This window comes from Cyclopterus lumpus, chromosome 22, assembly GCF_009769545.1.
Source record: "Cyclopterus lumpus isolate fCycLum1 chromosome 22, fCycLum1.pri, whole genome shotgun sequence".
Classification (NCBI taxonomy): Eukaryota; Metazoa; Chordata; class Actinopteri; order Perciformes; family Cyclopteridae; genus Cyclopterus; species Cyclopterus lumpus.
In genome coordinates, this window is record NC_046987.1 from 21513342 (window position 1) to 21531095 (window position 17754).

At 45.2% G+C, this 17754-nt stretch overlaps 1 protein-coding gene across 1 annotated transcript in view; it reads left to right on the forward strand.

Annotated features, from left to right (window-relative positions):
- kcnh5b (potassium voltage-gated channel, subfamily H (eag-related), member 5b) overlaps positions 1-17754 on the forward strand; it is a 112465-nt gene that overhangs the window by 41130 nt on the left and 53581 nt on the right. The window contains exons 7-8 of the mRNA XM_034562786.1: positions 5131-5288; positions 6178-6449. Of these exons, the coding sequence (XP_034418677.1) occupies positions 5131-5288; positions 6178-6449 (430 nt within the window). The remainder of the gene's footprint in view (positions 1-5130; positions 5289-6177; positions 6450-17754) is intronic.

The window sequence follows — 17754 nt, forward strand, 5'->3', positions numbered from 1 at the left end:
AACTGGGACCAGTGCCCTGATGATGGGACCAGTGCCCTGATGATGGGACCAGTGCACTGATGGTGGGACCAGTGAACTGGGACCAGTGCCCTGATGATGGGACCAGTGCACTGATGATGGGACCAGTGCACTGATGATGGGACCAGTGAACTGGGACCAGTGCCCTGATGATGGGACCAGTGCACTGATGGTGGGACCAGTGAACTGGGACCAGTGCCCTGATGATGGGACCAGTGCACTGATGATGGGACCAGTGCACTGATGATGGGACCAGTGAACTGGGACCAGTGAATTGAGGCCAGTGCTATGATGATGGGACCAGTCAACTGGGACCAGTGCTATGATGATGGGACCAGTGAATTGGGACCAGTGCCCTGATGATGGGACCAGTGAACTGGGACCAGTGCCCTGATGATGGGACCAGTGAATTGGGACCAGTGCCCTGATGATGGGACCAGTGAACTGGGACCAGTGCTATGATGATGGGACCAGTGAATTGGGACCAGTGCCCTGATGATGGGACCAGTGAACTGGGACCAGTGCCCTGATGATGGGACCAGTGAACTGGGACCAGTGCCCTGATGATGGGACCAGTGAATTGGGACCAGTGCTATGATGATGGGACCAGTGAATTGGGACCAGTGCCCTGATGATGGGACCAGTGAACTGGGACCAGTGCCCTGATGATGGGACCAGTGAACTGGGACCAGTGCCCTGATGATGGGACCAGTGAACTGGGACCAGTGCCCTGATGATGGGACCAGTGCCCTGATGATGGGACATCCAGGCGCCTGAAGACCATTAAAGGAGATTTTTCCACCGGATTTCCCACCAAATGAATTAAATGAAAGTCAAATGTGAAATGAAGAAAAAAATTGATTATTGCACACGGGCCTTTCTCAGTTTATTCTTTTTCAAATGTTTGAACATTTAATATTTTCACGAGTGGGTGTGTGTTTGTCGTTTTATTAGAAAAAAACAAAACTTTTAGTGAACACATGCTGTGGGGGCTTGTTCGTGCACAGACGGCCATTGTTGTGTTTGAGTGTGTGTGTGCGTGTGTGTGTGTGTGTGTGTGTGTGTGTGTGTGTGTGTGTGTGTGTGTGTGTGTGTGTGTGTGTGTGTGTGCGCGCGCGCGCATCTCCATCTGCCAACAGGGCGCTTATTTAATAATAATAATAATACCAGTAATTAAGCTGCCAGCAACAACATTTTTACCATCTATTAAATTAGTTTTTTTTACGTCATTAAATTATTGCACACCTCCTTCAGCTTGTTATTCTGGTCCTGAACGACGATCACACCAAAACACTTAATTGTTCTTCGGCAGCTATAAAAGTCACAAATGAAATATCTTTTTTTTCTGGACAGTTTCTTGTCCGATCCACGAGGTGTTGATCTTTTTTTTTTTTTACTGGGAAACAATGATAATGATTAATAATTGAGTAACGTAATCTCATAACTATAAAACAAACGTGCATATTTTAACCCGAACAAAGAAGCCCGAGAGCCGCTTAGTTCAGAGGTTCTCAACCTTTTTTCTTTTTACCAGAGTACCCCTTAGCAAAGCTTTTTATTTAATGGATGCTAATTTTAAATATATTTGTTTTAAATCTCACTGGAGTGCCTTCACGTTCCCCCATTTGAGAACCACTGACTTAGAGGATGGACTGAGTTGCTTTAAGGGGAAGAGGTAGTCTGTAGTCTGTAGTGTACTTGGAGCAAGGATGTAGAAGTTAAAGAGGTTCAACTGTGATTTTACTGGATGTATAAAATGTAGCAACGTCCAGCCAATCAGAAACGAGTGTTTCCTGTTTGTTATTGTTTGTTATGGAAGGTTATGCAGCGTAATGGCCCTCCTGGGATACATTACCTCTTTTTTAGTTGGACAAACAAACATATTGAGTGCTTAAACAAAGTGTCCCAAGTAAAGAAAAGTGTTATGTTTGTGATATTAGTGGCTTGAATATTTATATTTACAGCCAATATCGAGCCCTCGAGTCTCAGTTGAACACTCAGTGTTTCAGTGTGTGTGTGAACTGTGGATCCTCCTGGTGTCGGGGTTCAGGAGCTTTTACCCGCTAGGTGGACTCAGCTGTTTATCTTCTTTTAAAGCGGGTGAACGCAGTCCAGAGTCCCTCGGACCGGTGCTGGCTGAGGGCGGTGAGGCCTTCAGGCTCAGTGGGAAGGAGAAAGCTCAGATTATTATCGACTTGCTGAGCACCAACTTCTGCAGGAAGTATTTTTAGTTGGAAAGCCGCGCCGCGTCGGCGACAGTCAGGCGCTGACGTACACACACACACACACACACACACACACACACACACACACACACACACACACACACACACACACACACACACACACACATATAAACCTGCTTTGTGGGGACCTCACAGGTCCCACCTGTATTGGAGGACTCCCCTCATCTGGCTGAATGTACTGCAGAGGGGAAATCTATGTTTATAACCACGTGATCGCCGTCTTATTGTTGTTGTTTTTGGTCATGGTTTGGAAAAAGATCTGTTGACTATTCATCTGATTGTTTCTTACGATGCTGTACGATGATTCTTCAGATCGCTTGTTTGTGTGTCGAACAGCCCAAAGAAACCTAAATATAATCGATGCTTTATGCTGTTTTCTATGAAGACGTTGAATAAAATGTTTACTTCACCAGTGCAGACGAGAAGAAGTCACACCAACACGTTCTTTAAGGTGAAGGAATGTTCCTCACTGGTAATATTTGGGAGACCAGCGCCCACACAGAGGCTCAAACTGAGTTACATCGACGTGAACAAGTCCAACACATGATGTAAGACGCTCACGAGGAGGAGGCATCACGTTGCAGCAGGGGTGGTGTGAGGAGGAGAACACCCCCGACCCCCCCCCCGACCCACGGGGGTCCTGAAGCCACCTGATGTCACCGAGGAGCTCACGACGGGCGTCTGCAGGCGCAGCGGCGCCTCAGAAAAGGTCTAATCCGGGCTGACCTTTCTGCGTGGTGTGCATGTTGCCGCGGCCACGGCCAAGATGACAGAGCCCCGGAGGAAGCTGTGCACCGTGGGGGGGGGGGGGGGGTATGAACACTCTGCATGATAGCACGGAGAGATGGAGGGTAAGAAGACTGGAAAGCATTAATATAACAACACATGGAGTTTGGCGTTTTGGTGGAAGGAGCTAAACCGAAAACAACAATGTCGGTTAACCTTCATCATCCTCGCACAACCAGAAGTCCTCGTTTTCCCACGAAAGTCCAGCAAAGCGTGTCAATTTCCGCTGGTTACAAACAAAATGGGCTTCCGTCTTCACACGGAACAAAACTTGGGTTGAGGGAGCTGATCGCCGTTTGGATTAAAATGACTACCAAAGTGCCGTTTGATGCTTATTTTTTTTGTAGGTGTTGCTATGGATGCTGGGTGAGACCAGCCGACCTTCATGAAGACGAATAACACGAACAACTCCGGCCGTTATCGCCGCGTTGAGAGACCTTTTTAAACTCACCACAAAAACCACCCGAGGCTGAGGGGGACTTGAACGCCCCGTGGCCTCAGCTCGGGCTCCTGCTGCCGGTTCTGAAACTCTCCTCCCTCTGACGCCACAAAACCCGCCTCTCTCTCCAGCCACCAGCTTCAAAGGCCCCCCCCCCGACCCCACCGACCCCCCCGACCCCCCTGGGACTTGGGACGGGTTCCCGGCTCACATGCAAATGCCTCCAAATGAAGCAGCAACAGGACGGAGCTACACAGATGAGAAGAGATGAGTCAAGAGCGAGCAATGCGCCTACAATCACGACCTCCACTTCTCTCATTATCTTTATGTGTTTATTATTGTTTGTTTAGTCTTTTTAAATCCTGTCAACATTTGAAACACGAGGATAAACATCAAACTAAGTATATTTGGTTTAATAGCATTTGGTCTCATGAAAGACATGAACTAGTGATTATTAATACAGTTTAACAATAAGAAAACCAACTGAAAAAGATATCTTCCATGTCTTTGTGGACTGCAAGTCAATAATTAGACCTCAGCTCGTGTTCCCGTCTTTACAATGTGCCCTGAACGCCTCCTCGTCCTCCAGGAGAGAAGTTACGTGAAGAGCAGAAAGGTCGTCTGCGTTTGCAGCCAATTAAACCACACGAGGGAGCATAGCTCTGAATATTTAGATTTTCTTACTCTTCTTTTAGATGACATAATATAACGGAGAGAAGGAAACTTCAAGTGGTGGCACACAACAAGACATTAACATAAAGACCCGTTGTGGAGTGTAAGACCAGAAGATTCAGACTAGAGAAGTCTAAGAAGAACTTCTCTTGATGTATTCCCTCAGTAAACATTGTAAACATTAGTTTTTGGTCTCAATCTCTAGTTTCAAGTCTTCTTCAATACAGAATGATGTTCATTTAGTAAATTATGGTCATTTAGGGGCAGGGCTACAAGGTGATTGACAGGTCGGAGACATATACAGTCACTTCCTGTTCATGATCGGTCCTCCTGTAGTAAAAACTCTTTGAGCCACCGGGTGAACTCGTGAGAGGCGCTCAGGTCTGTCGCCGGGGGTTACAGCGAGGTCAAAGGTGGAAGATGGAGACGGAGAGCTGGAGGCTGAAAGTGAGCGTCAGGATGGAGGTGGAGGCTGATCTGAGAGCAGCTCGCCTCCCCTCCGTAGCCTCCACCCTGGGACACACCTCTTTGTTCAAGGTCCAGGTGGAAGAAGGCGGGTTCTGGTCTCTCGTGCGTTTACTTCCTGTTTGGGTTTGAAGGAAAAGTATAGATTGTGTAACTAACTGTTTGTGTCTTCCTCTAGAGCTCACAGCGTCATAACACACACACACACACACACACACACACACACACACACACACACACACAATGTCATTTACACATAATTTTGATGGATGCTGAAGTGTGCAAATTGCATTCGGAGCCACATTTCAACATCCATCACAATTATTTCGTAAATGACATTTTGTCAAAAGCTTTAATCAAAGTCCTCACAAACAATGAGAAATATACTTTCTAATAAAAACTGTGTTGCAGCAAAGTAAAGTAGTCAAACTGAAGCTTCTGGTTCTACCTGTGCAGGTGTGTTTTACCAGTGATGTCATAGTTTACCCTCTTCCCCCCCCCCAGGGCATGAGCAGCCTGTTCAGCTCCCTGAAGGTGGTCCGCCTGCTGCGTCTGGGCCGGGTCGCCCGCAAACTGGACCACTACCTGGAGTACGGCGCCGCCGTCCTGGTGCTGCTGGTCTGCGTGTTCGGCCTGGTGGCCCACTGGCTCGCCTGCATCTGGTAAACTGGTTTTCACCGTCTCTGAGGGAGCTCCCAGTGGCTGCTGGGAGTTTAAACCGTCCTCCTCACTGGTCCTAATATGTTCGGTGTGCTAATCCCTTCTTTTAAATACCGGCCGACATTCAATGGAGTCGTAAACATTTCTGTCTTTTCAGTTTTACTTTATCTCTAAAAGCTGCACTGGCTTCGCTTATTGAGATGAAAGTGAAAAGTTAATAAAGTTATTTGCCTTTTATAACTGAATATGAGCCTCGACAGACCAAAGTGAAGCCTTAAATGTTGCTCTTCCATGCATGATTAATGGTTTTAATAACCATTTGATATTTATACTTTATATTTAGTGTATTTGGTAAAATAACGTTGAGGATGTGTGCATAAATATTTGGAGGATTAAGTGTTTTTTTAAGGGGTATTTTGTCCCATATTGTGGTCGCTTTCTACTTTTTTGAGGGGAGGAGGAAATATTCTGAGGAAATAAATCTCAATTAACTAGAAAAAGAAGCTCAAATATTCTCTGAGATTAAAGTCACACGTGTACGAGAAAGAAAAACTACAATCTCAAAGATTTATCTGAAAACGGCCATAATAATAATAAAATGTGCAACAGGTCTAACATGAGTAGAAAGTAGAATGCATACTGATGTCATAATAATTAATAATTACTTAGCTTTTTCTCACAAATTTATACTTTAATCTCTTTTTTTTTCTTACCTGAATTGACCCTAATACGTCGTTGTACACAGAGGTGTACAAAAAATACTTTCTAGATATAATATTAAATATGCATTTTGCACAGAAACCCATGGACATTGGCAGACTATGAGATATTATATATATATATATATATTATATTACATGTGGACGCTTGTTTCACCGTTGTCCCCGACAGGTACAGCATCGGGGACTACGAGGTCATCGACGAGGCCACCAACACCATCAAGGTGGACAGCTGGCTCTACCAGCTGGCCCTCAGCATCGGGTCGCCGTACCGCTACAACGCCAGCGGCGACGGCCGGTGGGAGGGCGGCCCCGGCAAGGACTCGCTGTACATCACCTCGCTGTACTTCACCATGACCAGCCTGACCACCATCGGCTTCGGCAACATCGCCCCCACCAGCGACGGGGAGAAGATCTTCTCCGTGGCCATGATGATGGTGGGATGTGAGTAGGAGGCGGCCGGGCCGCTGCTTGTGCTTTCATTACCTGAAGGTGTCACATGCAGACATGAAGTCCACCTGCAGGTGGAGGTTTTATGGTATGTTTATTTATGTATATACATATAGCGACGTGATGACGGTTCAGTCCAACGCTTCACTGTTGAAAAAATAGCCACTTTATGTTGTGATTGTACGTTTGTTTGCGTTGAACGTCGGATGTTTCTGAACCAAAAATACATTTCATGAACACGTGTCATATCGGCCTTAACGCCGCGACGCCATTGGTTCAGTTCATTGTCAAAGAAAACGTCTGTGACGAGAAATAATGATGTAACGATGTAACTACCGCAAACAAATGACGACTTACGTAATATTAAGTGCAACAACGTGACATTACGAGTGTTAAGTGGTTTGGAGCAGGACCCTAACAGCGGTCCCCTGTGTGAAAGTCCTGTACATCGTACCCTAACTCACCCTAACTCACCCAACCCTAACTCACCCTAACTCACCCTAACCCTAACTCACCCTAACTCACCCAACCCTAACTCACCCTAACTCACCCAACCCTAACTCACCCAACCCTAACTCACCCTGACCCTAACTCACCCTAACCCTAACTCACCCAACCCTAACTCACCCTAACTCACCCTGACCCTAACTCACCCTAACCCTAACTCACCCAACCCTAACTCACCCTAACTCACCCTGACCCTAACTCACCCTAACCCTAACTCAGCCTAACTAACCCAACCCTAGTTTAGGCAACAACTAAAATGATGACACAGAGGACATTGGAATTTATTTAGTAGGATATATATAACTTTTTTGTAGGTGTTGCTACGACCGCTGTTGGAGAAAATCCTGGTTAGTTTGACCTTTGACCCCGTCCACCTCTCCCAATACTCGTTATCATACCACATAACTTTAGCAGAAACCCTCGTGCACGTCTGAACCAGAGCGTGCGCGTCGTTGTCCTCGTGCACGTCTGAACCAGAGCGTGCACGTCGTTGTCCTCGTGCACGTCTGAACCAGAGCGTGCACGTCGTTGTCCTCGTGCACGTCTGAACCAGAGCGTGCACGTCGTTGTCCTCGTGCACGTCTGAACCAGAGCGTGCACGTCGTTGTCCTCGTGCACGTCTGAGCTCAAATGACATTTTAATCACGAGGGTCCACGAGACATGAATCATGTTTGCCGTCTGCTCAGACGGCCGCGTGCCAACATGTATAACGGTTTGCGACGCGTGTGGGTGTGCGCATGTGGGTGTGCGCATGTGGGCGTGCGCATGTGGGCGTGCGCATGTGAGAAACGCGTAGGCGTCAATAAAAAGCCTGTGTAGTATAAACATAACCATGTAGGAGAACAGTTTTGTTTTGGAGGAAATCAGCAATAACTCATGTTGTTGGTTTGATGGACGCTGAAGCTGCTGGAGGCCACTCTCTAATATCAACTGATCTGAGACCTGTGTAGTCCATCAGGGACGGATCCTGTTGCCATCGAGACGTTCTAAAGTGTGACACGGTGTCGTTATTGATCTGGGTTCCAGTGTGAACTGGGAGAGTTGTCGTTAATGAGTTTTTAGAGTCCTGAGGACGCTCACAGATCTGCACAGCGGGCGGCGCTCATGATGATGAAAGCTGCAGAAAACGAGAGAGCACGTGACACATGATTAATGCAGCTCCCCGGGGCTAATGAACAAACTTATTTATGCTTGAGAGGTGGGAAATGATATCTATATATATCTATATCTATAGAAAAGAGATGGATTCGACTCATTGTACAACAATACTCTTGTGTGCAGAATTCACTTTAAATCCATAGGATCATTCTAGTTTCACCATAACTATAATCTATGTTCCATAACCACAATCCTTTTATAACTTTAACCACACATTATGTATGTAATGTGCAGACGCAATACAGTATTGAGGAAATATCTAGTCTGGCTGTATCTTCCTTTAGGACTGAAAGTATGCAGCACCTATGTGTTGCATTAAGTATAAATATCTGCTGCAGGAATGCCAGTAGACACTTCAGAGGAACACGCAACTCTTTGCAGGACAAACTTTGTGCACGAGAACACAAACGTTCCTACTTTTTGTTTCCTGCAGAGGCCGAGAGTGACGAGAGATGTTCCAGCTAGAGGCTGATGCAATACAATAGAATACTGTATATATATATATATATATATATATATATATATATATATATATATATATATATACACAATACAATAGAATGCTATATATACAATACAATAGAATACAATATATATGCAATACAATAGAATACTATATATATATATATATATATATATATATACAATACAATAGAATACTATATATATATATATACAATACAATAGAATACTATATATATATATATATACATATATATACATACATATATATATATATATACAATACAATATAATACACTATATATACAATAGAATACAATATATATGCAATACAATAGAATACTATATATATATATATATATACATATATACATATATATATATATATACAATATACAATACAATATATATACAATATAATATAATACAATATATATATACAATACAATATATATATACAATACAATAGAATGCAATATAATACAATATATATACAATACAATATATATAGAATACAATAGAATACAATATATATATACAATAGAATACATTATATATACAATAGAATACAATATATATACAATACAATAGAATATAATACAATATATATATATATATATATACAATAAAATAGAATACAATATATATATACAATACAATATGTATAGAATACAATAGAATACAATATATATACAATAGAATATAATACAATATATATATATATATATATATATACAATACAATATATATATATATATTTATACAATAAAATAGAATACAATATATATATACAATACAATATGTATAGAATACAATAGAATACAATAGAATACAATATATATACAATACAATATAATACAACATATATACAATACAATAGAATACAATAGAATACAATATATATACAATACAATATAATACAACATATATACAATACAATAGAATACAATAGAATACAATATATATATATACAATATATATACAATACAATAGAATACAATATATACACAATACAATAGAATACAATATATACACAATATATATATAATACAATAGAATACAATATATATATAATACAATAGAATACAATATATACACAATATAATAGAATACAACATATATACAATACAATATAATACAATATATACACAATACAATAGAATACAACATATATACAATACATCCATCCATCCATCCATCCATTATCACCTCTTATCCGGGGTCGGGTCGCGGTGGCAGCAGGTTCAGCAGGCCGACCCAGGCCTCCCTCTCACCCGCAGCACTTTCCAGCTCATTCTGGGGGATCCCGAGGCGTTCCAAGGCCAGCCGGGAGATATAATCCCTCCAGCGTGTCCTCGGTCTTCCCCGGGGCCTCCTACCAGTTGGACGTGCCCGGAAAACCTCTAATGGGAGGCGTCCAGGAGGCATCCTGACTAGATGAACCACCTCAGCTGACTCCTTTGGACACGAAGGAGCAGCGACTCGACTCCAAGCTCCCCCCTGATGTCCGAGCTCCTTACCCTATCTCTAAGGCTGAGCCCGGCCACCCTACGGAGGAAGCTCATTTCGGCCGCTTGTATCCGAGATCTCGTTCTTTCGGTCACGACCCAGAGTTCGTGACCATAGGTGAGGGTTGGAACGTAGACCGACCAGTAAATGGAGAGCTTTGCCTTCCGGCTCAGCTCCCTCTTCACCAAGACGGACCGGTACAGCGCCTGTTTTACTGTTGCAGCCGCACCGATCCGCCTATCGATCTCCCGCTCCACCTTACCCTCACTCGTGAACAAGACCCCGAGATACTTGAACTCCTTCGCTTGGGGTAGGCAGTTTGCCCCCACCTGGAGGGAGCAATCCGGCGGTTTCCGGCAGAGCACCATGGCCTCAGATTTGGAGGTGCTAACTCTCATCCCTGCCGCTTCGCACTCGGCTGCAAAACGCCCCAGTGAATGCTGGAGGTCACGGTCCGAGGAGGCAAACAGGACCACATCATCCGCAAACAGCAGAGAGGCGATCCCGAGACTCCCGAACCGGATCCTCTCCGCCCCCTGGCTGCGCCTAGATATCCTGTCCATGAAGGTCACAAACAGGACCGGTGATAAAGGGCAGCCCTGGCGGAGGCCAACACCCACCGGGAACGTGTCTGACTTACTACCGAGGAGACGAACACAGCTCCTACTGCAGGCGTACAGAGACCGGATGGCCCGTGCCAACGTGTCCGGCACCCCGTACTCCCGCAGCACCCCCCACAAAAACCCCAGAGGGACCCGGTCGAAAGCCTTCTCCAGGTCTACAAAGCACATGTAAACTGGTTGGGCAAACTCCCAGGACCCCTCCAGTAATCTTGCGAGGGTAAAGAGCTGGTCCACTGTTCCACGACCGGGACGGAATCCGCACTGTTCGTCCTGAATCTGAGGTTCGACAAGCGGTCGGAGCCTCCTCTCCAGCACCCTGGCATAAGCTTTTCCCGGGAGGCTGAGCAGTGTGATGCCACGATAGTTCGAGCACACTCTCCGGTCCCCCTTCTTGAAGATGGGAACCACCACCCCGGTCTGCCAGTCCATGGGCACTGTTCCCGACCCCCATGCGACACTGAAAAGGCGTGTCAACCAAGACAGCCCAACAATGTCCAGCGCTTTCAGCATCTCAGGGCGGATCTCATCCACCCCTGGCGCCTTGCCACCAAGGAGCTTTTTGACTACCTTAGCGACCTCTGCCAGGGATATGGGTGAATCCACCCCAAAGTCTTCCGGCACTGTCCCCTCTCCGGGGGACATGTTGGCCGGGTTTAGGAGTTCCTCAAAGTGCTCTTTCCACCGCCCGACGATGTCCCCAGTCCGGGTCAGCAGTTCCCCCCCCCCTGCTGAGAACAGCCTGGGGTAGACCCTGCTTTCCCTTCCTGAGCCGTCGGATGGTTTGCCAGAACTTCCTTGAGGCCAACCGAAAGTCCTTCTCCATGGCCTCCCCGAACTCTTCCCATGCCCGAGTTTTAGCCTCCGTGACCATCGTCGCTGCAGCCCTTCTGGCCCGCCGGTACCCGTCAGCTGCTTCAGGAGACCCCTGGGCCAGCCAGGCCCGAAAGGCCTCCTTCTTCAGTTTGACGGCTTCCCTCACCCCCGGTGTCCACCACCGGGTTCTAGGGTTGCCGCCACAACAGGCACCGATGACCTTCCGGCCACAGCCCCGAGCAGCCGCGTCCACAATAGAGGCTTTGAACAAGGTCCACTCGGATTCCATGTCCCCAGCCTCCCTCGGGATTTGTGAGAAGTTCTTCCGGAGGTGGGAGTTGAAGACCTCCCTGACAGGATCCTCTGCCAGACGTTCCCAGTTCACCCTCACTACACGTTTGGGCTTGCCAGGTCTTTCTAGCCGAGTCCCCCGCCATCTGATCCAACTCACCACCAGGTGGTGATCAGTTGACAGCTCTGCTCCTCTCTTCACCCGAGTGTCCAAGACATACGGCCGCAGATCAGATGATACGATTACAAAGTCGATCATTGATCTCCGGCCTAAGGTGTTCTGGTACCAGGTACACTTATGAGCCACCTTATGTTCGAACATGGTGTTCGTTATGGACAAACTGTGGCTAGCACAGAAGTCCAACAACAAAACACCATTCGGGTTCAGATCGGGCAAGCCGTTCCTCCCAATCACGCCCCGCCAGGTTTCTCTGTCATTGCCCACGTGAGCGTTGAAGTCTCCCAGGAGAACTATGGAGTCGGCAGGCGGCGCCCTTTCCAGGACCCCTCCCACCGACTCCAAGAAGGCCGGATACTCCGAAATGCTGTTCGGTGCATAAGCACAAACAACAGTCAGAGCCTTACTCCCCGCAACCCGTAGGCGCAGGGAGGCGACCCTCTCGTTCCCCGGGGAAAACTCCAACACAGCGGCGCTCAGCCGGGGGCTTGTGAGTATCCCCACTCCCGCCCGGCGCCTCTCACCCTGGGCAACTCCAGAAAAGGACAAAGTCCAACCCTTCTCCAGGAGCTTGGTTCCAGAGCCCATGCTGTGCGTGGAGGTGAGCCCAACTATATCTAGCTGGTACCGCTCCACCTCCTGCACCAGCTCCGGCTCTTTCCCCGCTAGTGAGGTGACGTTCCACGTCCCTAGAGCTAGTCTATGCCGCCGGCGATCGGCCCGCCCAGGTCTCCCGCCTGGCCCGCCGCCCGGTCTACATAGCACCCGACCCCGATAATTCTCCCTGCGGGTGGTGGGTCCACAGGGTGACAGCTGCTCCATGTTGTTCTTTCGGGCTGAGCCCGACTGGGCCCCATGGGCGAAAGCCCGGCCCCCAGACGCTCGCCGACGAGCTCCCCTCCTGGGTCTGGCTCCGGGAGGGTGCCCCGGTTTCCCTTGTCCGGGCAAGGTGGCTACAATCCGTGGGCTGCTTATCATCAGGGTTTGTTGAACCGCTCTTAGTCTGGGCTCTCCCCCGAGACCTGTTTGCCTTGGGAGACCCTACCAGGGGCTGACGCCCCGGACAACATAGCTCCCAGGATCACTGAGCCACTCAAACTCCTCCACCACGTTAAGGTGGCGATTCATAGGAGGAGTATATACAATACAATATAATACAATATATACACAATACAATAGAATACAATATATACACAATACAATAGAATACAATATATACACAATACAATAGAATACAATATATATACAACACAATAGAATACAATATATATACAATACAATAGAATACAATATATACACAATACAATAGAATACAATACAATAGAATACAATATATACACAATACAATAGAATACAATATATATACAATACAATAGAATACAATATATATACAATACAATAGAATACAACATATATACAATACAATAGAATACAATATATATACAATACAATAGAATACTATATATATATATATATATATATATATATATATACAAACAATACAATAGAATACAACATATATACAATACAATATAATACAATATATACACAATACAATATAATACAATATATACACAATACAATAGAATACAATATATACACAATACAATAGAATACAATATATATACAACACAATAGAATACAATATATATACAATACAATAGAATACAATATATACACAATACAATAGAATACAATATATATACAATACAATATAATACAATATATACACAATACAATAGAATACAATACAATAGAATACAATATATACACAATACAATAGAATACAATATATATACAATACAATAGAATACAATATATATACAATACAATATAATACAACATATATACAATACAATAGAATACAATATATATACAATACAATAGAATACTATATATATATATATATATATATACAAACAATACAATAGAATACAATATATATACAATACAATAGAATACAATGCAATCTGATTACAGGCGAGTGTGCATGTTCAGGTTTCTCCCAAAACGTCGTCACTGACCTCTTTATGTTTCTATTGTGTGCTTATTGCTGCTTCTCAAGTGTCGTCGTGGTTTATGATATTTAAGTAGCTTCCGGTGGGAGGAGAAGGTGGATAATACCCGATGTTCACGGCTGCAACAGTTTCCTATCTTGTGGTTTTACAATCTTTAAGGATTTTAAACCCTTCCAGCTGTTTTGGGAGATTTGTTTTCCCACAGAAGCCTCTTTCTTTTCTTTTGGAGCGTGTTGCTGGCCCTGAAGGAGCTGCTGTAATAATGTCTACATCCTGCAGGAAAAAGTTACTTTCAGGGAATCAATTATTGAACCGTATGCACAGTCTGCACAACGGAGGGTACAGAGGACGACCCGCCGCCCTGGAGGCACCGACGGAGCCATAACCAACAATACGCATCCAGCAATCACCTTTTATTAAACTGCTGAAAATTAATAGATTTTCTTTACACGATTGTATTCATGAAATGATAAGTGAGAAGTCTCCGGATGGTGAAGTCCCCCTCGGTTGCGTTTCTTATCCCCCAGAAGCTCGTAGCCTTCAGGCCGAAGCTGCCGTACATAATTCAGCACGTCGCGTATGCTTCAACGCTCACGAGGATTCTTCCCATCATGCAAAGGGGCTGCACACGTGCAGGCTGCTCGTGTGCAGCCTCGTTAGATTTGTTCTTTTCTGCTCAATAATGGAAACGAATTCCTAGAAAGACAAAAGTGTGTCTCTTTTAATCGTCCGTCAGAATTGTGCAGCTTTGCTTTTTTTTTTTTTAAAGGGAGTCTATCGGAGAGAAATATTCCCTCAGACATCCACTGATATGATGTTTACTGCTCGCTTTCATTTCTGTTACAGTTTCCTTTTTTCTTTTTTGTCAACGTTCCCCCAAAACACTGAATATGTAAACTGTCTGTTGTCTGCAGTGCATGCTGGTCTATGTGCTGCACCTGAGGCCCTCTTGACATGAGCAGCGACCTGTGTGCGTCACACGGGCTGCAGAATCCTCAGGAAACATGTTTGTATCAACAATCCAGCATTTTAAAATGAATGTAAGCTAAGTTTGACCTCATCTGACTCTCATGCAGGAGACCTGCAGTTAAATTCTGCCTTTTTATTAAGAAAAGATAATATACACTTTATCGTCCCGCAGAAACACTTGTCTCAGGCTCCAAGCTGGCAATGCATGTATCACCATGACGATGCATACAACAACAACTAGAGATTGAGACCATAAACTCATGTTTACAATGTTTACTGAGGGCATCAAGAGAATCATTTATATAGACTTCTATACAACCAGAGGCCCCCTGGTGGTCAGGAGAGAGAATGCAGCTTTAACACATGAAGCACAGACTTCTATACAACCAGAGGAGTCACCCCCTGGTGGTCAGTAGAGAGAATGCAGCTTTAACACATGAAGCATAGACTTCTATACAACCAGAGGCCCCCTGGTGGTCAGGAGAGAGAATGCAGCTTTAACACATGAAGCATAGACTTCTATACAACCAGAGGAGTCACCCCCTGGTGGTCAGTAGAGAGAATGCAGCTTTAACACATGAAGCATAGACTTCTATACAACCAGAGGCCCCCTGGTGGTAAGGAGAGAGAATGCAGCTTTAACACATGAAGCATAGACTTCTATACAACCAGAGGAGTCACCCCCTGGTGGTCAGTAGAGAGAATGCAGCTTTAACACATGAAGCATAGACTTCTATACAACCAGAGGAGTCGCCCCCTGGTGGTCAGGAGAGAATGCAGCTTTAACACATGAAGCATAGACTTCTAAACAACCAGAGGAGTCACCCCCCCGATGGTCAGGAGAGAGAATGCAGCTTTAAGACATGAAGCATAGACTTCTATACAACCAGAGGAGTCGCCCCCTGGTGGTCAGGAGAGAGAATGCAGCTTTAACACATGATGCATAGACTTCTATACAACCAGAGGAGTTGCCCCCTGGTGGTCAGTAGAGAGAATGCAGCTTTAACACATGAAGCATAGACTTCTATACAACCAGAGTAGTCGCCCCCTGGTGGTCAAGAGAGAGAACGCAGCTTTAACACATGAAGCAAAGACTTCTATACAACCAGAGGAGTCGAACCCTGGTGGTCAAGAGAGAGAACGCAGCTTTAACACATGAAGCATAGACTTCTATACAACCAGAGGAGTCGAACCCTGGTGGTCAAGAGAGAGAACACAGCTTTAGTATCAACCTCAGCTCGGTGCTTTAGTTGCCCAACAACCCTCAATGCCTTCCAGCGCTCTTAAAGTTGCAGTTTAAGCTCAACAACTTCCAACCCCGATCAAGTTTCGTCTGGTAGAAACAAATCTAAGTCCTCGTTTCAGCGGCTTATGCGGATGCAAAAAAACATTGTAGAGTTGGTGCATTGGCCGAGGGCTTCACGGGGCGTTTGGGGCGCACGGTAGAACCCGAGCAACAGTATCTCCAAAAAGAAGAGGTGAGGTTTTATATCCAACACATTGGTTTGTGCGTCTTCTCCCTACACACACACACACACACACACACACACACACACATCTTGTGAGTCCAGAAGCAGGAGGCACGCCGCCAATGCTTATTTTTAAAAGTGTTATCACATCTCTCCTTAAAGTGTTTGGCAGGGAAAACACCAGCGTGTCTCACGTTGTACAAGCCAATTTGTTTCCATTTGCCAGAACTCCAGAGGACTCTTCCCGCGCAGAGAGAATTATGATTCAGTCGTTTTCTTAAAGCACCGTGAAGCAAATAATCTTCACACATTCAGACCCTCGGTGAGATCAGGTTTCCTTTTCATTTTGGGAATGTCTGTTTGTGTGTGTCTTTGTCTCTTAGTCCGTTCTGCCCTGGAGTTTAGTATCGGGGGGGAGGGGGGGGGCAAGCCAGACCCCCCACTGGGCCATCCTCCATATTGTTTGTTCCTGGCAGCGGGACAGCCAACAGCCTCAGCTCGCTAGTAAACAATACAGAGACATGATGCGCTCGCTGGCTGTGACTGAGCTCTTGGCTGAGGGCAGCTTCATGCAGATGGTGGGCTTTCATTTTGGGTTCCTTACGAGTATGACTACATGAACGGTGGGCTTTCATTTTGGGTTCCTTAAGAGTATGACTACATGAACGGTGGGCTTTCATTTTGGGTTCCTTAAGAGTATGACTACATGAACGGTGGGCTTTCATTTTGGGTTCCTTACGAGTATGACTACATGAACGGTGGGCTTTCATTTTGGGTTCCTTAAGAGTATGACTACATGAACGGTGGGCTTTCATTTTGGGTTCCTTACGAGTATGACTACATGAACGGTGGGCTTTCATTTTGGGTTCCTTAAGAGTATGACTACATGAACGGTGGGCTTTCATTTTGGGTTCCTTACGAGTATGACTACATGAACGGTGGGCTTTCATTTTGGGTTCCTTACGAGTATGACTACATGAACGGTGGGCTTTCATTTTGGGTTCCTTACGAGTATGACTACATGAACGGTGGGCTTTCATTTTGGGTTCCTTAAGAGTATGACTACATAAACGGTGGGCTTTCATTTTGGGTTCCTTACGAGTATGACTACATGAACGGTGGGCTTTCATTTTGGGTTCCTTAAGAGTATGACTACATGAACGGTGGGCTTTCATTTTGGGTTCCTTACGAGTATGACTACATGAACGGTGGGCTTTCATTTTGGGTTCCTTACGAGTATGACTACATGAACGGTGGGCTTTCATTTTGGGTTCCTTATGAGTATGACTACATGAACGGTG